We start from the raw sequence: 23,570 nt of genomic DNA on the forward strand, positions 1-23,570 counted from the left end.
TACAATGCAGTGGATTTGTTTATGAACAGAAAAGACGATAGAAACAGAGAGCCCACCTCCAAGCAAGGTGTTTGTGCTTATTCAGTTCAGTGCTGGAATCACTTTGGTGTTTGCTTTACTTGCAGGTTCCCTTCTAGGTTTGCGCTGCGGTGAGATTTCATTCTCTACATTTAAAGAACATCCTTTCTGAGCTGCTGTGAATAAATTTTCAGTGATACTGTGTATCTTCATCTAATGGAGAATTAGCTGTACCTTGAATAAAAACTCTGGACAACTTGATACTATTACTCACAATGTCATCGGACTGGAGCCAGAATCCCAGTGAACTGAATCATGTTGGCATTGACAAGCTCTGGGATAACATCAGAGCGGGAATCCAGCAAGTGTATTCCAGACAAAGTATGGTGAAATCCAGATACATAGAACTCTACACTCTTCTTTATAACCACTGTTTATATGTGTCCCCTCAAGACCAGACTAAATCAAAAAAGGAGCAGAAGCAGAGGGAAGATGAGAATGTTGGCTTCGAATTATACAAACGAATTAAAGAATTTTTGAAGAATCACTTAACAAATCTTCCTAAGGATGGAGAAGATTTGATGGATATAGGAATACTGAAGTTCTATACTCAACAATGGGAAGATTACCGGTTTTCGAGCAAAGTGCTGAATGGGATTTGTGCCCGCCTCAATAAACATTTACTTAATATGACAAATAATGAAGGACACAAAGTTTGTGAAATATATTCTCTTGCAATGGTGACTTGGAGAGATTGTCTTTTCAGACCATTGAATAAACAAGTAACAAATGCTGTTTTAAAACTGATTGAAAAGGAAAGAAATGGTGAATCCATCAATACAAGACTGATAAGTGGGGCTATACAGTCTTACATGGAACTGGGGGTGAATGAAGATGATCAGTTTGAGGAGGGCCCTATGCTAACAGTGTACAAAGAAGTCTTTGAATCTCAGTTTTTGGCTGAAACAGAGAGATACTATACCAGAAAGAGTACTGAATTGTTGCAGCAGAACCCAGTTACCGAATATATGAAAGAGGTGGAGGCTTTTCTGCTGGAGGAGCGGCGGAGGGCCCAGGCCTACCTTCACCAGAGCACCAAGGGCAAGCTAGTCAGGAAATGCAGGCAGGTGCTTGTGGAGAAACACTTAGAGATTTTCCTCACAGAATTTCAGAATTTACTGAACACCAACAAAAGTGAAGATTTGGGTCGCATGTATAAGCTCGTATATAGAATCAAGAATGGCCTGGGAGAATTTAAAAAACTCCTGGAGACACACATTCATAATCAGGGTCTTTTAGCAATTGAGAAGTGTGGAGAAGCTGCTTTAAATGACCCCAGAATGTATGTAGAGATAGTGTTGAACATCCATAAAAAATACAATACCCTGGTGATATCAGCATTCAGGAACCATGCTGACTTCGTGGCTGCACTGGACAAAGCTTGCAGTGGCTTCATAAACAACAATGCAGTTACCAAAATGGCTCAGACATCCAGTAAATCCCCCGAGTTGCTGGCTCGATACTGTGACTCCTTGTTGAAGAAGAGTTCCAAGAACCCAGAAGAAGCAGAACTAGAAGACACACTTAACCACGTGATGACAGTCTTCAAGTATATGGACGACAAAGATGTGGTTCAGAAGTTCTACACGAAAATGCTGGCCAAAAGGCTTGTCCGTCAGAACAGTGCAAGTGAGGACGCTGAAGCAAGCATGATCTCTAAGTTAAAGCAAGCTTGTGGTTTTGAGTATACCTCCAAACTTCAGCGGATGTTTCAAGACATTGGTGTAAGCAAAGCTTTGAATGCGCAGTTCAAAAAGCACCTGATGGATTCAGAGCCTTTGGACTTAGATTTCAGTATTCACGTTCTGAGTTATGGATGGTGGCCCTTTGAGGAATCTTGTACAGTTCTTTTGCCATCAGAGCTGGAACCATGTTATCAGCGCTTCACAGCATTTTATGCCAGCTATTACAGTGACAGAAAGTTGTCATGGGCATATCAACTGTCTGAAGGAGAATTAGTAACAAACTACTTCAAAAACAACTACACTTTGCATGCATCTACATTCCAGATGGCTGTCCTGCTCCAGTACAACATGGAAGATGCTTACACCGTTCAACAGTTGACAGACAGCACTCAGATCAAAATGGACATTGTGGCACAAGTCTTACAGATTTTATTGAAGTTTAAGTTACTGGTTTTGGAAGACAAAAGTGCAAATGTTGATGAGGTGGAATTGAAGCCAGACACCTTAATAAAATTACATTTTGGTTATAAAAGTAAGAAATTAAGGGTTAATATCAGCTTGCCAATGAAAATTGAACAGAAGCGGGAACAAGAAACCATGTACAAAAACATTGAGGAAGATCGCAAACTGCTGATCCAGGCGGCTATTGTGAGAATAATGAAAATGAGGAAGGTTGTAAAACACCAGCAGTTACTTGGAGAAGTAGTGACTCAGTTGTCCTCAATATTCAAGCCTCAGATCTCAGTGATTAAGAAATGCATTGACATTCTGATCGAGAAAGAATATTTGGAGCGAGTGGGTGATGAAAAGGACACATACAGTTACTTGGCTTAACCCTCCTGGAAGGGTCTGACTGCAGGCACAGCCCCTCGTCCCCTTAGGAAGGAGGGAGACAAGCTCACAGTGGTGGCAGAGTCACTCCGACCTCGTCCTTGGCCCCAGGTCCAGGTACCCATTGCTGGCTCCAAGAACTGCTTAGAATTGCCACACCTCACATCTGTAAATATGGACGCTGATGCCATTTAACCTAATTGAAGACCAGAGGAGGGGGAACTTGCCACCCTGAGGGCTGCATGCTTTTGCATCCGGATCAACCCATTGGCCACATGAGTAATAGCTGCTAGCTGGGCAGCCCCTTGGAGGCTGACAGCACCTTGAGAGCAGGTCTGAATGGACCCACTTGTAATCTGTTATGAAAAACCACTTGTCTATGTGCTTCATTTTTTTTAACTGTGGAAATAAAGAAAATTAAAGGGAAAAAAATGAGTTGATTCTAGAAAGTGTCAAAGAATGTTCAGAAGCATGGAGAATAAATCCAGAAGTTTAAATTTTAATTTCAATAGAATTTCAGAGTAAAGTAATAGAGAAAAATCAAAGAAAGTCAATATTTGAAGAAATAATGGGAAATAATTTCTCAGAATTATAGAAATGTATGATTCCACACATTACAAAAGTCCATTTAATGCAAAGCAAATCAAAACAAATTTTAAAAGCAAGAAACAAATGAAACCACACCTGAACATGTGGTAGAGTAGCTTCCACATGTTAAGGATAAAGGGAAACTTTGAAAGTCATCAGAGGGGAAAAGCAACATAATAAAGTGTAAAAATCCATTTTCATGAGCTATTAGACACATGACATGAGGTTTGTTCGATACATGACATCAATAGAGCAATACTTCCAAGTTACTGAGGGAGAGTTCTATTTCTGCAATTGCTCACTAATGGTTTCAGACCAACCTTCCAACCAAGGAAAACTTAAAAGTATAGACAGCATTCAAAATGGAAAGAAAAAGCTGAAAATTGCAGTTAAGCGTTAACCAACAGGCTTGGAGTGTTCAAAACTGTCACATTCCAAGGAAAAGATTGGTTCCTGAGTGAAAAGTCTTTAAAATACCCTTTCTGTTAAGAGTGTATGTACATACATGAGGTCTTGGGGGGCATGCCAAATAGTTCTGCTAATAATGTGACATGTTGGGGTACTTGGACCATACTTGATCAGTTTGACCTCTGGAGTTGCTGGAAAATAAGTAACCAAAGTCAGCCACTTGGACAATAAACCATGTCTACTTGACCAACTCTTAATAGAAACCTTGACACCAAGACTCCTATGAAATAGGCTGTTTGACAAAAGTTCATACACCTTGACACATAAGTTGCTGGGAAATTAAATGCTATTCAATGACTCTAGGAAAGAGAACAGTTGGAAGCTTGTTCCTAATCTCTTCTTGACCCTGACCTTTGCACCTTTTGCCTTGACTGAGTTTAATCTGTATCCTTTGGTGTAGAAAACTGTGGCTGAGTAAAACAGCTTTTCCAAGTTCTCTTGAGTCTTTCTAGCAAATCATCAAACCTGAGAATGGTCTTGGGGATATTCAACACAGAAGGATTTTCAAGGCAGTAGAGACAAACAAAATAGAAAATTCTGAAGATCAAGCATAAGTGGGAATTTGACGTGTTTGGAAGTTGTATGACAAATTAGCAGTTGGAATGATTAATTATTATTGGCTCTAGTTCTCCACATGGACAAATATATTTAAATAGAATGCATTTATTTTACTAATTACCTCAAACACACAAATTCCAGATGAATAAATCTAAAAAGAGAAACATGACTTTTCACAAAGAAAACAGTCTCTATGATATTGAGCCCTTTAATTAAAATTTTTCCAAGGTAAAATTAGTTTTAAAAAAAGCTTGAAAAAATGATGTGGCTCTCTCAAAAGTGCTAAAAATCATTGACAAAAGACAGCACCAACAAAATTAACAGATGGAGAAAAGCTGGAAGAAAAAATTATAAGATATTATAAATATATAAAATATATATTACAAAATAAAGGACTAGTACATAGCATAAAGAACATCTATAAGTCAGTAAGAAAGGTGCAAACAACTAGGATACTGGAAAAGGACAGTTTTTCAAATAATTAAAACAGTTGACTTTTAAATATATTAAAAAGTATCCAAAGACAGTAATAATTAAATAAACGTGATTTCAAAGAATAGGAGTATATCATTTTTCACTCATGAAATTTACTTTTTCCTAAGTCAACAATGGTTTAAATGTTTGAGTCTTGGAAAGCTTTCTCAGAGTACTGATTTTACACTGGGGCAGACAGTTTTCAGGGCAACTTGAGTTTCTTAAAATATGAAAGGTGCATACTCTATAACTTAGTATTTCTGTTTCTAGGTACCTGCTTTAGGGATGATCTACGCATGCATGTCAAAGATTGCTCTTTCTTAATATAACTTGTTTACTGGCTTTCAAGGACATCACACTCTATTTTGTTCTCTTTTGTCACTGTTCGCTCCTAATTCTGCACTATGGTTTTCTCTTTCCTGGTGGTGTAAGGTTGAAGTAGCCCCAGGCTCAGCCCCTGCTGCTATTTTCTTCTCCAGCTGCGTTCACCTTCTTAGTTATCTCAGATGGCTCAAAGCTTTAATCAGCATCTATAGGCGGATAACTCCAACCTATCTATCTCCAGATCAGATCACTCTCCCAAACTAGACTCATATATCCAGTGTCCTACTCATTCACTACTGTATAGTTAGACAAAAATCTTCTGTGTCTCCTCAAAGTCCCTTGGCCACCTTTTCATTTACAAAGATGCCTTCTTCCCTGTGGGTCACGCTGCTGCTGCCTTTGCCATTCCCCTTGCCAAGATTTCTCTGCTGGCTTGTGGTCAAGCTGAGGTCCCAGACCGTTACGCCTCTCGTGTCCAACAAACCAATCCCCATCCACTTGCATACTGCAATAAAAAATGGGGGTGTGGGATTTGTCATCCTTATTATTGACCACCAAGGTGCTGACCAGTAACATCCGGTAAAGCAGGGCATTGCTCTTGACTAATGGGAATCGAGAGATGGGAGGAAACTGAGTAGAAAAATTCTCTCTCTTCTCTCTTCTAAACTATTCTGAGATGTAGTTTCTTGGGGTTACTAAATTCCACCTGGGAGGAGATGAGAGAAATCCCTGCCCTTAAAAAGTGAAACGCGCCTGTGAGCAGGTCAAAGCAGACCTGTAGTCAGTCACACATTTGTGGCTCCTCCTCCAGCATCAGCCCACGCTCATCACTTCCTCCTCCAAAGTCTTAAACTGAGTCTAGATGTCTTCTTCTCACACATCCCCATGGGATCTAGCATCTTGTTGAACACACATTAAAAGCTCTCTGAAATGTCTTCTTAAAAGAAAGACAATGAGAATGGGAGATAGGATATGTGAAAGAGAAAAAAGGAAAGAAAAGAAGAAAAAAAATCAGTTCAGACCAACATAGCAGCTATTCTGTCTCTACACAGTTGTGAAGAACTACTACTGTTTTATTCTTTCTCTAAGTAACAAAATCCCAATAATTTATGCAGTTAAGAGAAGTCAGTGTTCTTCTGGCAAAGGACCTCAAACCAATATTAAAGTTTAGATTTATCTGAGTAAAAGCAATTAGCTTCTTGGCAAGTATTGAAACAGTAATTGTGCAACTTAAGTATCCTAACCTCTCTTTCCCCCCATTTGGAATTTGCCCAATTTATAACTGACAGGTTGCACTTCATAAATGTTGCTGTCTTTGGGCCACTTCCCTGTACAAAGACTACATTTGTCCCCAAGTTTTTTGTATCAGGTCTATACTCTTATTCCAGGATTTATGATCTACTCTTTAACCTTATCCTAACAATACTCTAACCTTCCTGCAAAGAATTTTATGTTTTATAATTGCCCTAAACAATATCCACTTCTGTCAGAAAGTCTTAACATTCTTCTTTTTATGTCTACACACTCAAGGTAATGCTGCTTTCTCTCCATAGATTTCTTTCTCTTTCCCACATCTAGTATGTTACCATTATAAGAACTTCCTCTTCTTAGTGACTATAGACCTCGTAGTCATGGAATTAAAAAAAGAAAAGGAAGAGATAGGTCTGGATTCCAGAATTCAATAATTTAATTGATCTCATGATAACTGTCACCATCAAGAGATGCTGCAATGCAGGTGGTACTATGACCCAACTATACCTCAAACAAACCTTGATAAGACATATAAGATTACTTTTTTATCATCATCATAGGTGAGCCCTCTGTAACTGCCTCTATAATGTCTCTTCTACTACAAATGTGTCAGCACTAGTCATTCAAAACATTTCTCCATTGGCAGTTTTTATGTCAAATGATATTAAGACACTGAGGATTCATTCATGATCAAGATAAACCTCATCCCTGCCCTTTCAGAACTTCTATTTCAATGAAGAGAATTAATACATAAATGAGATATTTTTAGTGCCATCAAAAAAACTAAGATGATGTGACAGTAAATTGGACAAAGGAGAGACAATTATAGATTGAGTCACCTATCAGAGAAGATTTGCTGATGTTGTGAAATGTTGAGTTGAAGCCTCATTAAAAGACGGTATTTCAAGAGACTGGGAAAGAGGATGCCAAGTAGTGGGACTGACAAGAACAAGTTTCTTAAGTTTGAAATGATGTTGGTGTACCTGGGCAGTGAGTGTGTTCAGTGTGGTGGCAGTATAGTAAGGAAGAGAGAAAATGGCACATTAAGAAAAGAGGAAACGAGTACAAAGCATTCAGACCTTGTGGACCAAGATATGGAATTTACATTTTATTGAAAATAAAATGAGAAGCTGCTAGAGAATTTTGGCAAGGGATTAACATCCAATTTTCATGTCAAAATTGTTCTGCTTCCTCCATGGAGAAGGGAGAAGAGAACACATCAGTTCCACCTTTGTTCCAACTTCAGAGATAGGTTCTCGAAAACATTATCAGCTTTGGAATAAAGTGACTTTTTATGTCTGCTGATGATCACCTAAAAGTTTCTAGGTAGACCTTTGTTCTCTTGACGTATTAGCACTAAAGGTATTGTCTGCACATTTAACATCAGTAATCAAATAACAACCAAACATTTGAAAGTGATAAATACAAGCAGATAGAGCTGAAGAAAAATAAGAGAAAGTTCTGATTATTACTGCATAGGCCAGCTTATCAGACAAGGACGTAATAAGGCTGAAACAATGCCTAGTTACAAATGCACTAACCAGGGCATTTTTGTCTTTATGTGGAAAACATGGCTTAACTTCTCCAATTCTTATTGACTGCGCTTGATTTCAACTTTCAACAACTAGGCATAACTCATTTTATTCTGCTCTGTTTTATTGGGCTTTGCAGATAATGTGTTTTTTTACAACACAAATTGAGATTGTGACAACCCTGTGTCAAGCAGGTGTATGGGCACCATTTTTACAAAAGTATTTGCTTACTTGTCCTCACATTTTGTTAGTTCTCACAACATTTCAAACATTTCCACTATTATTATATTTGTTATGGGCTTCCCTGGTGGCTCAGTGGATAAGGAATCTGCCTGCAATGCAGGTGACACAGGTTTGATCCTCTGGAGAAGGAAATGGCAACTCACTCCAGTATTCTTGCCTAGGAAATCCCATAAGCAGAGGAGCCTGGCAAGCTACTGTCCATGGGGTTGCAAGAGTTGGACACATCTTACCGACTAAACCACAATGTTTGTTATAGTGATCAGTGAATGGCAATCTTTGATGTTACTATTGCAAAAGAAAATTCACAGCTGGCTTAAAGCTTAGATAGTGATTAGCATATTATAGCAATGAAGTATTTTTAAATTAAGATACATATGCTGTTTTATAGACATAATGCTATTGCACACTTATACTAGAGTACAGTATAAACATAACTTGTATGCACTGGGAAGCCAAAAGCTTCATGTGACTCACTGTATGCAATAGTTGCTTTATTGTGGTGGTCTGGAACCAAACCCACGATATCTCTGAGGTGTGCTTCCTAGGTGGTGCTAGTGGTAAACAATTTGCCTGCCAATGCAGGAGACATAAGAGATAGAGGTTCAATCCCTAGGTCTGGAAGATCCCCTGGAGGAGGGCTTGGCAACCCACTCCAGTATTCTTGCCTAGAGAATCCCATGGACAGAGGAGCCTGGTGGGCTACAGTCCATGGGGTTGCAAAGAGTTGGACATGACTGAAGCAACTTAGCATGCACACATGCACACACACACACACACACACACATGTTTTATGTCATGTATGTGCTGAATGTATACTCCTGCTAGAACTACAGCCTTTGCAATGAAGCAAAATAGGGAATTTTGACAATTTACTTTTGGCCAGTATCTGTCCTCAGAATGTATTGCTAACAAAACTAGATAGTATTCAATAAAGGAAATGAGCCAGGTTGCATTCAACCTGTTCAAACATGTTCAGAAAATTATATAACCCTAGTAGGTAATAAGTGGGAAATACTGAGTGGTTGTACTGGCAAGATACTGAGCACAAGGAAGGAGAAAGTTCTGATTAGAAAAATACGTCAGAGATATGTAAGTCCAGAAGTGAATGGGAGCAGGGGTAAACTAGAAAGAGCTGGGGAATGTATGCTCTCTACCATCAGTAGTTATTAAACCTGGCTGAATGGGGTATGCTGCTGCTGCTGCTAAGTCGCTTCAGTTGTGTTCAACTCTGTGAGACCCCATAGACAGCAGCCCACCAGGCTCCCCTGTCCCTGGGATTCTCCAGGCAAGAACACTAGAGTGGGTTGCTATTTCCCTCTCCAATGCATGAAAGTGAAAAGTGAAACTGAAGTCGCTCAGTCGCGTCCGACTTAGCGACCCCATGGACTGCAGCCCACCAGGCTCCTCCGCCCATGGGATTCTCCAGGCAAGAGTGCTGGAGTGGGGTGCCACTGCCTTCTCCTGATAGAGCTCTAGTAGATATTTAATGTTTTTCTTCATGTTGCCTAGCATTTAAGTTTCTACTTCCTCTTAGAATCTTATCTCCCTGTTTTCAAAGTCCCCATTTGTGTAGCTTTGATGAAAGATCAGCTCCATAGATACCAAAGTGGGTGATATTTCTCATTCCAGTAGAGCTAAGAGACAGCACGTGATTCAGGAGTGCCCATTTTGACGTCAGTGGCAGTCTGAACCAGTCCCTTACTGCCATATAACCTTGTCATTCTTCCATTAACTAGCTTTTTAGAACCCCTCTGGCCTTTGTTCATTTCCCAAATCAAATCCCCAAGGCCATCAAGAATATTTTGAGTCTCCAATTCCCCTCTTATATATATTTGCTCAGAATAGACAAAATTTAGTTCTAATGCTTGATTAATACTGACTCAGGCAATGTTTAATCATTTTTTCCTGGTGTCCAAACTCCCTCCAAGCTAATGGGGCTCAATCCTACTAACCAGAGAAAGTGGAAGTTACACTAACCAGTGGAAGTTTCTGCTGTCTTCCCAAGGTGCACAGCACCCCCAGTTTTCTTCCAACTCAGAATCCACCCTTAGGATACAAAAAATTATTAAGAAAAGTTTGAAGCCAAAGCTAGAACAGTTATTCTTAAATTTAGTACTCTTAGAATCTGATATGGTGTTCATTGAAAGTATAGTTTCAGAGACTACACTAACTCAAAAGTAAAGCATGGGAGAAGCCCAGGGATTTACATTTTTTATAAGCATGGAGCCAAGGAGCTAGAATTCTGTTTGGTGAGCACATTTGTGTCCATTTGGCTTTGAAGGAGAAGAACCGCATTTGGATGGTTCTCCATCCCATCATGTATTTCATGTTTCCTTCATATTTACCTCACTGGCTGATTTCCAGAGAAATTTGTGATTTCTTTGGCCTTCAATGTACGATTTGCTCTGATTTGTCTGTGCCTTCTTGGGAATTTCTTGTTACCATTTAAAGTTTATTTATTTATTTGGTTGAAGTGTCTAGCTTCTTATAATCAACTTTAGAGCATTTTGCAAAGGTCAATGTAATCACTGCTCTACTGAAACAACTTAAATTCTGCTCTTCTAAAGAATGCTTCCTCTCAGTTTGGGGATTGTAAACATTTTCATTAGCAACCAGTTGTCAAGGAGTCCTGTTATAAGTTGAGAAATAATATCTACCGCTTCATATCTTCCCTTGTGACTCAGCTGGTAAAGAATCTGCCTGCAATGCGGAAGACCTGGGTTTGATCCCTGGGTTGGGAAGATCCCCTGGAGAAGAGAAAGGGAACACACTCCAGTATTCTGGCCTAGAGAATTCCATGGACTGTATAGTCCATGGGGTTGCAAAGAGTCGGACACGACTGAGTGACTTTCACTTCATGTCTCAGAGAACACAGAAATGTGTTTCCTTTAACTCCATCAAAACTACTGACTATTGAGAATGAAACATCTTCAGAGTAAATTGCAATTAAATTTTATTCTTTTTAAGATAATTGTACATTTACTGTACTGAGTAGAACTTCCGTGAGAAGGAAAAAACTCAAAACATTTTATTCTAAGATTCATATAGTTTTCATATGGCTATATGATAACAATAATCCTGGCTGGAGGTTGACAATATAAGTTTTAATTATGAATCTAACTTTTTTTATTCTTATAATTTAAATATTCATTTTTTTCATCTATTAAATGGTTATAATTCTACCTGGCCTAATTATATAGGACAAGATTAAACTTCATAAACTATAAAAACACTTCACAAACAGAAATTACTGGTAAATATGATGCAAATATGACATTCAATTTAAACAGTGTTAAGAGGTAACAAGAACAACAGCAGTAGTTTATATAGTTTCATATATTTGGCTTTATTTTAAGCTCTATGTATGTGTGAGTCTAAGAAGAAAAAGCAAGAGAGTGATTGATTTAACACTCAGAAACACCATATGAAATTGATCTTTCTCAGATGAGAAGCTGAGGCATAGAGAAGTTAAATAACCTTTCAAAGACCCCATAGATTTTTCACAGGTACTTTACAGAAATGCAGCAAGAACAAAAGATTTTTTAATTTATTTATTTTAATTGGAGGCTAATTACTTTACAATATTGTAGTGGTTTTTGCCATACATTTACATGAATCAGCCATGGGTATACATGTGTCCCCTATCCTGAACCCCCCTACCACCTCCCTCCCCATCCCATCCCTCAGGGTCATCCCAGTGCACTGTCCCTGAGCGCCCTGTTTCATGCATCGAACCTGGACTGGCGATCTATTTCACATATGATAATATACATGTTTCAATGCTATTCTCTCAAATCAGCCCACCCTCACCTTCTCCCAGAGTCCAAAAGTGTGTTCTTTACATCTGTGTCTCTTTTGCTGTCTCACATATAGGATCATCATTACCATCTTTCTCAATTCCATATATATGTGTTAGTATACTGTATTCGTGGTTTTTTTTTTTTTCTGACTTACTTCACTCTGTATAATAGGCTCCAGTTTCATCCACCTCATTAGAACTGATTCAAATGCATTATTTTTAAAAGCTGAGTAATATTCTATTGTGTATATGTACTACAGCTTTCTTATCCATTCGTCTGCTGTGATGAACATCTAGGTTGCCTCCATGTCCTGGCTATTATAAACAGTGCTGCAATGAACCCTGGGGTACACGTTTCTCTATCAGTTCTGGTTTCCTCGGTGTGTATGCCCAGCAGTGGGATTGCTGGGTCATATGGCAGTTCTATTTCAAGTTTTTTAAGGAATCTCCACACTGTTCTCCATAGTGGCTGTACTAGTTTGCATTCCCTCCAACAGTTTAAGAGGGTTCCCTTTTCTCCACACCCTCTCCAGCATTTATTGCTTATAAACTTTTTGACAGCAGCCATTCTGACCCACGTGAGATGGTACCTCATTGTGGTTTTGATTTGCATTTCTCTGATAATGAGTGATGTTGAGCATCTTTTCATGTGTTTGTTAGCCATCTGTATGTCTTCTTTGGAGAAATGTCTGTTTAGTTCTTTGGCCCAGTTTTTGATTGTGTCATTTATTTTTCTGGAATTGAGCTGCATGAGCCTCTTATATATTTTTGAGATTAATTCTTTGTCAGTTGCTTCAATTGCTATTATTTTCTCCCATTCTGAAGGCTGTCTTTTCACCTTGCTTATAGTTTCCTTCGTTGTGCAAAAGCTTTTAAGTTTAATTAGGTCTCATTTGTTTATTTTTGCTTTTATTAATGAACATACCAATATTCACAAATGTTTTGGATTGACCCTGCATCTTGATAGTGCCATGACATGAATATACATTTTTCTTTTTATGAAGCTCAAAAAAAGTGCATTTGATTTAGCTAAGTGGAGTTTGTACTACTCTCACTTCCTTTCCAAATCCTATGACTCTAAGATGATTGCCTGCCTTTACGCAAATAGTAAAAATAGACAACTGGAATGCCATGTAATTGCTGGAATTTTAATTGGATGGGAAAGAGGAGCATAAAATAGTATTACAGTCAGAGCCAGCCTAGATTTAAAGACAGTGACTATTTAAGTTTGTGATTTCTGAGGCTTTTTCAGAATCCTCACCAGAGAACTACACCTACACCTTTCCTTACCTAATCTCAAATTCCCACCAACATCATTCTATGTTATATCACTTTTAAATCAAATTTGTTTTGATAAAAGGCATAGAAATTATGCTCATTGTGTAGCATCGTGAATTATGATTAATAGTAACCATGAAATTACAGCAATGATTTTGTGCTCACTAGATTATGACATCCTTAACAGGGTTATGGGGATTCCCTTGTGGCTCAGCTGGTAAAGAATCCACCTGCAATGTGGGAGACCTGGGTTTGATCCCTGGGTTGGGAAGATCCCCTGGAGAAGGGAAAGGCTACACACTCCAGTATTCTGGCCTAGAAATATTCTGGCTCCTGTAGAGTCCATGGGGTCGCAAAGAGTCAGACATGACTGAGCAACTTTCACTTCACTTTAGCAGGGTCATAAGAGGTTAAGAGTATAAAATTTGATTTATCAGTTTTATCTGCCTCTAGAATTAGGAAGAAGACTGCCACTACTGGATTAAGTCTAAGAATAGTCAAGTTCAGTAAGAGATCTTTAGAGTTCCCAGGGTGAATGCAGGAAACCTGGAGAATCTGATGGCCCTGTGATCATGATATTCAACCCATCCGTGCAAAAGGGCAGCAGAACAGGAGCTGAAGGGAGCTGGGCAGTCCCATGAGGGGTTACAAACAAGAGATACCAGCCTCAGCCAGGTATCAATATGAAGGCCCCTGGGCCCTGGTTCAGGGCAGGAAGTAGGGCCACGTTCTGGAAAAAGAGCCATGTTGGAATGGGATGTGTCAGGAAAGCAAAATCATTGCCACTTTTTTGAAACAATATGGGAGGCATTTATTTCATGCCAGATTCTTTGTCAAGAATCTCATGCTCCTGAGCTGTCTTTTAGTGAGGAAGTATTTTTAGCTGGAATAGCCCTTCTAGTCTCCTTCTAGTCACTGGACAAGCATGACTTATATAATTAGTGATTTTGTGAGGAGGAGATAGTCATGCTCAGCCCAAAAGATATGCAGTCTCTGTGTCTTGTAGGTCTGCCAACTTTTGGACAGAGCAACTCTGTGACCTCAACTGTGTGATTAGTGTCTGCCCCTACAAAGAGGGTTGGGGGGTGGTGGTGCTCAGGTCATTTTACTGTGTGGATGACTAAAAATATGACTTTATTTCCTGAGTGAAGAATTAGCCCATGGTGAGCACACACTGAGGCCATATCAACCAAGTCAGCCTTTATCAGCAATAACACTAGTTTTCAGTTTTTCACTTGTCTTTTGTGTCTTATTTCTCAGATGCTTCTATATTTGGAGATGAAAGGGATGTGATTTATTGACTCCCTGGAGTCCTAATCCATATGTCAACTCCTTTAACTCTTGCAATATTATTGGTACTCTTGTTAGTTTCCATTGTGGTTATAACAAATAACTGCAAACACAGCACTTTTAGACAACACAAATTGATTACCTCATCATTTCTGTAGGTCAGAAGCATAGCACAATGTGGCTGAATTCTCTGCTCAGTGTCTCAGTGATGAAATCAAAGTACTGACTGGAGCTGCAGTCCTCAACTTGGACTCCAGATCCTCTAGAAATAGCTGATCATTGCAGGAACTCATTCCTTCTCTTGTTTTCCATGGGCCCCTCCATCATCAAACATTTCCAGGCTTCAGATCCCTCTGAATTGCTCTTTTGCCTTTTTTCTTTTTAAGGTTTCATGTGGCCCAACCTAGATGATTCAGGATCATCTCCCAATCTTAAACTTGACATAATAGGCACATTAATTATAGCCACAAAGTCCCTTTTCATCACGTCAGAGGGTGTGACTCCTGGGAACAAAAATCATGAGGGCTATATTTCTGCTAACCACAGTTAGATAATAACATTCCTATTTTGGAAATAAGAAAGTTGAGACTCAGAAAAGATAAAGAACTGGTCATAAATCACACAGATGGTAAATGGCAAAGCTAGAATCAAAGGGTGAGTGTCTCTGAGTTCAGGTTCAGTACTGCCCTTGATCTCAAATTTCCTACGTTCTTGCCCACTGTTCACCTTGGACAAATGATGCATAATCAAACACAGCATTTTTCTTTATAACAAGGAACAGAAAGACATGCTCATTGTGCTTCCAAACCCCTCTCTTTCCTTCATCTTATTTTTTCTGTTTTCACTCCCATCTGATAAATGTTCCCACTTCCTCACAAATGAGAAATGATTAGGAAGAGAAAAATAAAGGGTCGATAATAAAACAAGGAAATAAGAGAGAGAGGTACAACAGGGGAGAAAAAAAGGATGGAGGCAAGAAAGAGAGAGAAAGTGAAAAGAAAAAAGTCAAGAAAAGGGAAGGCACAGGTAGACATGACACTGAAGTGACTCAAATAAATTCGCTATATTCTAGGATAATGATTTAGGCACTGAGAGATCAGTTAAAATTTTCCCCACTACTCCGTTTATATTCCCAAGTAAAGCCTGCACATTGCTGGCCCCAAACAAAACACACAATCTGGCATTAAAGAGCTCAAGATTCTTTAGCTGTTGTAATATTTTAATGACTTGAGGCCAGAATTTCAGCTTGAGGTCATGTCAGCCTGCTTTGCTTCTCACCCTTGTCCTAGCGAACTGTCCTCAAGGCCAATCCCTCAGGCCCTCTCTCCTACAGTACACCCATCCCAGTATCCACAACTTACTTTTTTGATTACATCTTTGCCATCTTGTCTCCTGAAACCCCTATTTTACTGGAAATGTACCCTCAACCTTTTTTTTTTTTCCTTTTTAATAAAATGTTCCCTTTGCAGGCAGATCTCCCTAAAGGTCAGTTCCTTTCATCACTTACTATGTGGAAGACACTGTTCTAGTGCTGAGGACAGGAAAACATAAAAAGACATGCTCATTGTCTCTGTAGATTTTACAGCCTGGCAATTAAGTAGGACAGAAAATAAGCAGATAATGTTAATGTTGAAAGGTTAAAGGGAATAATAATTGACACCGTGATTTTTTTTTTTTTTTTTTTGCCTTCCATTCCTGTTTCAAACCATCACTCTTCCACTCTCAAGAATCTCTTTCTTTAAGATATTTACTGTGCCAATATATTTTGCCTGCCCTCAAGGCTACCCAGGGATACTTCTAAATATCTCCAACCCACTCATTTTTCTTTTCCCTTCAGGGAGCTTCCCAGGTTTTTCTCTTCTTCATGAGTGTCCTCCCTCTACTTCTGTTTACCTCCTCCTCTCAGGTACTTAAACTTCCTCAACCCCAGGTAAAAAAAATAAATAAATAATTCAATTTGTAGACTTCCTTTTTTGATTCCCTCTTAATGGATCAGATCAAGGCTAATTCTTCCTCATGTTCTTTAGATTTATTGCTTTGTGCTTAACAGAAACTGTGATTCATCAGTGATCTCTGATTTCCTCTTTGAGCAACATTCAAACACTAACAAGCCCCAGCCTCCTTAAACAAAAAAAAGCTTGCCCTATATCCCATCTTAATCCTTAGTTAACTGCTTATCTCTCTTCTATATTTTGTTATACACCTTCTTGAAGAAGGAGTACTGGCTACTATCATCACTAGCTCAGCTTAAATTTAATCTAGAACCCAAGAAAATGAAACTAATAATATTTCACTGGAATGCTCAGCAAGTGTGACTTCATAGCTAGATACACACACATGGAAAAAAGGTAACATTTCTTATTTTCTATCAGTAAGAGTAATACCTGTCAGAATGGCTCTCATCCAAAAGAACACAAATAAAAAGTGTTGGCAAGGATACAAAGAAAAGGGAATACTTATGTACTGTTGGTTGGAATGTAATGCAGCCACTGTGGAAACCAGTATGAAGATTTCTTACAGAACCAAAAATAGTTTTTAGCAATTCTACTCTTGGGTATATATCAAAAAACAAAAAACACAGATCCGTAAAGATACACACATCCATGTCCATAGCAAAATTATTTACAGTAGCCAAGACATGGAAGCAACCTAAGTGTCCATCAACAGATAAAGAAATTGTGGTATAGATACACAATCGAATATTACTCAGCCATTTAAAAGAATGAAATTTTACCATTTGCAGCAGCATAGATGGATTTGGAGGGCACTATGCAAAGTGAAATAAGAGAAAGACAAATACTATATGATATCACTTATATGTATAATCTAAAAAAATACAACAAGCTGGTACATATAACAAAAAAGAAACATATTCATAGATACAGAGAATACATTAGAGGTTACCAATGGGGAGGGGGAGGAGATGGTACCAATTATTGGGTGTAAGATAGGCTCAAGAATGAGTAAATACCCCCAGGATGTCGGGAAATCCAATCTTTGCTTTCCTAAGGGCTCCCTGCTTCCCAGGGTCACACTGAACTGAAAAGTTTATGCATTATCTGGGAAACAAAGGCTCCATTTGTATAATCATTTCTTCACTACCAGCTGCCAGTCTCGCCTCCCACCACTTCCTGTTCGCCCTTTTGCAATAGTCTTTTCACCTGCTTGCTGTGATGCTCATTACTGAGTCTAATCCTTCACTAATCCTGTTTTCTATACAGGGGTTGTCCTTTTCTTCCTTCCTTGCTTGGATCTCTCCTGTTTATTCTGCAGAACTGAGTTCAAGTTGTCCTTCTTCCTTCTTTGAACACTCCCTGACCCACAGAATGATTTACACACCCTCATTGCCATTGCATTCTGCACAAACTTTGAGTAATTATTCCTAGATTCTTGATTAGGCCAGAGAATATATTAGGCTCACAAAGAATTTATAATCTGGAGAAGTATCTAAATGGGGAGAAAAGGTGATTGCAATGCTCTCTGTGATGTTTGGCAGGAGTAATTAAAGAACCTAGAAAATTTTTAAAATAGTTAACATATTCAATGTTTTATGTGTCACATATAATCTAAATATTTCGTATGTTACCTCATTTAATTCTTACCAAAAACTATGAACAAAAAACTTGTACCCATTTAGTAACTTGTCCAAGGACTCATGGCTAATGCACAGACTAATGGAAGTCTGGCTTCAGGACATACTCTGTTACTCTACATACTACATTATTTCACTGTGTTTGATAGCATTGCCTCAACAGTGAGTATTGGCTAGGACATAGGAACGAAGATGAGATTATCTAGTCAAAGGGTAGGTGCAAAGAGAAACTATGGAAATTGAAGAGTGGTGAGAAATGAGCCTGCAAGGATAAGGAGTGTCTGAATAATAAAGGGACCAGGGAATTCTATAAGAATTTTGCATTCATCATGGCAACAAAGGGAAGTCACTAGGATGTCCTCCCATAAGGAGGGATCATAACCAGTAGTCGTTGGACTGGGCTGCCTTGTGCATGGTGGTACCCTGTAATTGAGGACAGCTGCCTATGAGGATGGTGACTCTTGGCTATGGATGGAGTGACTGGCCTACAGTGGGGACCTGGGTGGAACCACAGTATCTGCCACATCCCAGCTCTGAGGGGCTTACAACCACTTGCTTTCTAGGTGATTTCTCCCCATCAGGGAAAAGCTTTGCTAGGGGTCTGGTTAACCTGATTTCTTGGAAGGAAATTTTGTGAGAGAAGGGTTGGTAGGATGAACTACAGCCCCTGTTGCAGAGTTTGATCTCAGAACTAAAACTGATACTCACCATCTCTCTCCTTCACCACCCATTCCAGACTGCTGCTTCCCTTAGCCAACACTTCTTCTGGTCCAGGCAGTTTGCCTGTATGGATGTGAGCTACACCATCATTTCTGAAGTTCTGGAGCCCCTGGTCACTGTGCCATTTCCAGGCTGTGGCTGTTTCCCTACATGCCATTGACACCAGGCATGGCAGTGCCACAGGCATCCCAGTGGATCAGCTAAGGGCCAGACACATTCATCCCTCCTGCCCTGGGTAACAGCTGCCCTGCCTCCCCCTGAAGATGGGATCCGTCACCAGTACTAGGAGCGTGGCTCCTTTCTTTCCCTGCTGGCCTCATGGCAGGAAGATTCTGGACGACTAGGTGGCAGCAAGAGTATAAATGTCAGTGCTGCCATTCCTGGGAACCAGAGCTTCTAAGTCTGTGGAATCTACACTGTGTGGGTGGAAAACACAAATTTCCTCCAGGAAACTAGGCCGAACAGAATCCTGGCAAAGCTTTTCCCTGATGAGGAGAAATTACCTAGAAAGCAAGTGGTTGTGAGCCCCTCAGAAATGGAGTGGATACTGTGGTTCCACCCAGGTCCCTGCTGTAGGGCCAGTCACTTCATCCTCAGCCAAGAGTCACCATCCCCATAGGCAGCTGTCCTCAGTTGCAGGGCACCACCCACATAAAGCAGCCCAGCCCAGCAACTGATGTGGGGTTTTAAAGGCCCAGCCTTCTTGTGTGAGTTTGGAAGGATTCAGTGCTCCCCACAGGATCAACTGGGGCCTCAGCAGGAACTATTAATACACTGTAGGTCACTTTCTCCATCTGCTCAATCCTGCCCCTTCACTTCCTTACTAGTGCATCTCCTGAGAGAACATCCTCAAACCCCTTTAGTCCAGAATTCTCTGGTCACAGATTCTGTTTCCAGAGGCCCAGTGTGAGTCCTGAGGTCTGAAGGCAGGCTGCTGCAGGAGGGGGAGCCGGAGCGGAAGAAGCACAGACAGTAACAGTGGCAACTCTTTCCATCAAGGAAACCAATGTGGCGGTAGCTCCAAGGAGCAGGTGGGGTTGAGAGTTTTTCCTTCTGTTGTTACTGGCTGTTTAAGCCTTGAGTATGCCTCATTTTTGACAGAAAAGAGAGGGAGAAGAGGAACATACCCAAAAGATGATGAAAATGAACGTTGAGTTTGTGGAGGTGAAAGGAAGGACGAAAATCAAAGGCTTAAGTAGCGAGAGTTAACCTTGTTTCAGTGGATTGTGAGTCGATTAGGCCATTCAACCATCTCATCCTCTGTGTCTCCTTCTCTTCCTACCCTCAAACTTTCCCAGGATCAGTCTTTTCCAGTGAGTTGGCTCTTCACATCAGGTGGAGCTTCAGCTTCAGCATCAGTCCTTCCAATGAATATTTAGGCTTGATTTCTTTTAGGACTGACTAGTTTGATGTAGTATACTTTATGACTTATGAATCTGACTGAAGTTTTTGCAAATGGTTAGTCACTCATTTCAGCAATAATTTTGACTAGTTCGTTCTTTTCATACTTATATAAATTGCTGCTTTTTTCACAAAATAATCCTCATATAGTCCTGAGCCTGTCTTTAGACTCTTCTATTTCATAACTTTTTCTATTTCTCATCTAATACTAAATTGATACAATTACTACAGTTTATATGACATTTCAATAAATGGGAGGACAAAACCATCTGCCTCAGTGCCCTGAAATATTTTTAAATATTTCAAAATTTGTCATATATATCATGAATTTTACTTTGCTTTTTAGGTTTACCTTCAGGATGTATTATTTTTTTGTTGCAAGACAGAATTTTTACATTGTATTTTCATATTTGTGTTGTTGAGATGAAGAGGGCTATAGATTTTATTGTATTGATCTTTTATTAATCCCTGTATGAAATTTTTACATGTTTTTGCACTTGTTCACTTAGGTTTTTTCAGAGAGCAATTTTCTTTTTTCAATAATTTATATCTAATTTATTTCTTATTAACCTTACTAGCTAAAACCTATTATATTATTCTCTGAGATGGGGCTTCCCCGAGGATCAGCAGTAAAGAATCCACCTGCCAATGCAGGAGATGCAGTTTTGATCCCTGGATCAGGAAAAGCCCCTAGAGATGGACATGCAACCCACTCCAGTATTCTTGCCTGGAAAATTACACGGACAGAGAATCCTGGTGGACTGCGGTCTATGAGGTCACAAAAGAGTTGGGGACGACAGAGTGACTAAACAACAATAACATCTTCTGAGATAAAGATTTGAGTGCAAGAGGATTTGGGAGTAGTGCTCTTGGAGTCAATACCTGTTGGAGAGAAGAGAAGGAAATAAGACTGAGCAGAAAGATAAGGTGGGTTGCTATGCAGTAAGGATAAAGCAATCACATAAAGTCCTTAGCAACCTACATGGAGCACTAAAGCTTATAAGATCCTTTCAGAGTTTTGGCAGGGACCTCAGACGTCCAGTCACTGGATTCTGGCTATTCCTGAAGCGGAGCAGAGCCTGAGGCCAGGTGATTCACATCAACTGATGCAATTCCTGGCAGCACTCTCAGCAACAACCCCAGGAGCGAGGAAGTAAGTGTGCCTGTTCTGAGGGCTATCTGGGTACCATGTTACAGCATTCATAACTTCCATGAAAGATGAGGTAATTTTGTGTTTAAAAAAAAAATTATTTATGTGGTTGTGCCAGGTCTTCAGAGAAGGCAATGGCACCCCACTCCAGTACTCTTGCCTGGAAAATCCCATGGATGGAGAAGCCTGATAGGCTGCAGTCCATGGGGTCGCTGAGGGTCGGACACGACTGAGTGACTTCACTTTGACTTTTCACTTTCGTCCATTGGAAAAGGAAATGGCAACCCACTCCAGTGTTCTTGCCTGGAGAATCCCAGGGATGGGGGAGCCTGGTGGGCTGCCATCTATGGGGTCGCACAGAGTCGGACATTTCTGAAGTGACTTAGCAGGAGTGACTTAGCAGCAGCCAGGTCTTAGTTGCAGCTTGCGAAATCTTCTATCTTCTTTGCTGCATTCCGGATCTTCATTATCACATGCGAGCTCAGTTGTGGCATGTGGGTTCTACTTCCCAGACCAGGGACTGAATAGGGCCCCCTGCCCTGGGAGCTGGAGTTTTAGTTACAGGACCACCAAGGAAGTCCCTGTGTCTGTTCCCAACATGATCATGAATTAACTAGTTTATACAATTTAGGGGCAAACTACTACTAAAGCGTATCTGCATATTTGCATTATCTTTCGTGTTTGCAATTAGCAGGATTTCCCCTCTCCTGTTTCCCATCCGCAGCCCCTCTCCACTCTGGCCGTGCTGCCCTTTCTCCCCCCAGAGGCCTGGGAACTCCATGGGCCAGAATCTCACCCAGAAAGTTTGTGTCCAGGTTTCGGGAATTGGAAGCACCTGCTCCAGGCTTGAAAACAGCAGCGGCCACCATTTTCTTGTTCTTCAGGCAGCAGGAGCAGAAGCCCGGGTTTCAGTAAAGAAATTGCAGCGGCTTCTGGGCGTTTTCCTGTGAATCTTCTGCCTCGGTTTTCAGAGCACAGTCTAGCCCAGAGGTTCGCAAGGAATCATCATCACCTGGCAGCCTGAAACAGTACAAATTCTCAGACCTACTGCAGACCGACCCATTCAGAAGCTCTTAAAGGTAAGCGTTTTCCTGAGTTCCCTGGTTGAGAACCGTCGAAACTGGTATTCATACAACAGACCGTGACAGAGTTTGCAAACTGGGTTTGGTTAACAGAATTACCAGGAGTTATTCGGAAAAACTCACATTCTTGAGTCCCACCCCATATCAACCTGGTAAGACTCTCCAGAAAAAGGCCCCATGAATATATATATGTATATAATTTTGTCTGCACTGCCCAACATGTGGGATCTTAGTTTCCCAACCTCCCCAACCAGGGACCCAGGGGGTGCCCCCTGTATAGGCAGCGGAGTCTCAACTACTGCACCGCCAGGACAGTCCGCCATCAATGTGTATGGTCTTCACAAGTATCCGCGGTGATTCTGCATTTGTGGAAAATTGGTCAAGTATTGCTTTGTGGTCTCTACAGTTCCTTGTTTAAACACCATTCCCTTTTCCTTATAGTGTCAATGGAAGGGAAAAACAGTTATATTTAATGAAAAAAACCTGTAACTTGTTTGGAAAACCTGCTCACTCAGCATTAACATCCATTTTAAAAACTTGCAGTTGTAGGTTTTATATTTCTCACTCTTACTCAAACTAACCAAGGATGACTTTATCACAGTCACCATTAAAATTTCAGACATCTCAACTCCATTTAGACTTTATTGAATTGGATCCCTGAGAATGGGGCATGCTCAACAAACACACCAGCACCCCAAAATTTTGAGAGCCACCAATTTCCCCCTAGTTTATAGTAGACCACGTTAGACCACATGTATCACTAGATGTGCTAGCTATACTGCAAGCAAACTTGGGAAACGGATACCTACAAAGAGTCCTACTCTTAACTCTGGGTTTTAGTTTATTCATTGGTAGATGAGGGTGTGGAACAAGATTATTTCTAATTTCTCTTCCTGTTCTAAAGTGTTTTGATGAAATTGGGTATTTATCAACCTGTACACATAGCTACTTCCAAACTTTTATGGTTTTCCTTGGGCCTTCTGATGACCACATCATTTACTGCATTGGCTAGAGGCAGATATTTCAATTTTAAAATTTGATAAAGTTTTATCTCAATTTTGCACCATTTTGGTGCAAAACAAAGGGGTAAGAGAAAGAGGAGTGCTATAAATATTTCATTCATACTCTGATCCACTTCTTACAAATTTATTACTTTTTTCCTAAATATTTTTAAAATGATGATCACATTCTTAAACAGTCTTACAAGATGACTGATTTAGATTTTG

At 40.0% G+C, this 23,570-nt stretch overlaps 1 protein-coding gene across 1 annotated transcript; it reads left to right on the forward strand.

Annotated features, from left to right (window-relative positions):
- The first annotated feature begins 293 nt into the window (after positions 1–293).
- Positions 294–2,597, forward strand: LOC128046932 (cullin-1-like). The gene has a single exon (XM_052639124.1). It carries the CDS (start codon positions 294–296, stop codon positions 2,595–2,597), a length of 2,304 nt encoding a protein of 767 aa, XP_052495084.1.
- Positions 2,598–23,570: the final 20,973 nt, after the last annotated feature.

This window comes from Budorcas taxicolor, chromosome 4 (assembly GCF_023091745.1).
Source record: "Budorcas taxicolor isolate Tak-1 chromosome 4, Takin1.1, whole genome shotgun sequence".
Lineage (NCBI taxonomy): Eukaryota > Metazoa > Chordata > Mammalia > Artiodactyla > Bovidae > Budorcas > Budorcas taxicolor.

Bases quoted from the DNA above. Each gene is read 5' to 3' on its own strand.
- LOC128046932 (XM_052639124.1), top strand. From the start codon at position 294: ATGTCATCGGACTGGAGCCAGAATCCCAGTGAACTGAATCATGTTGGC.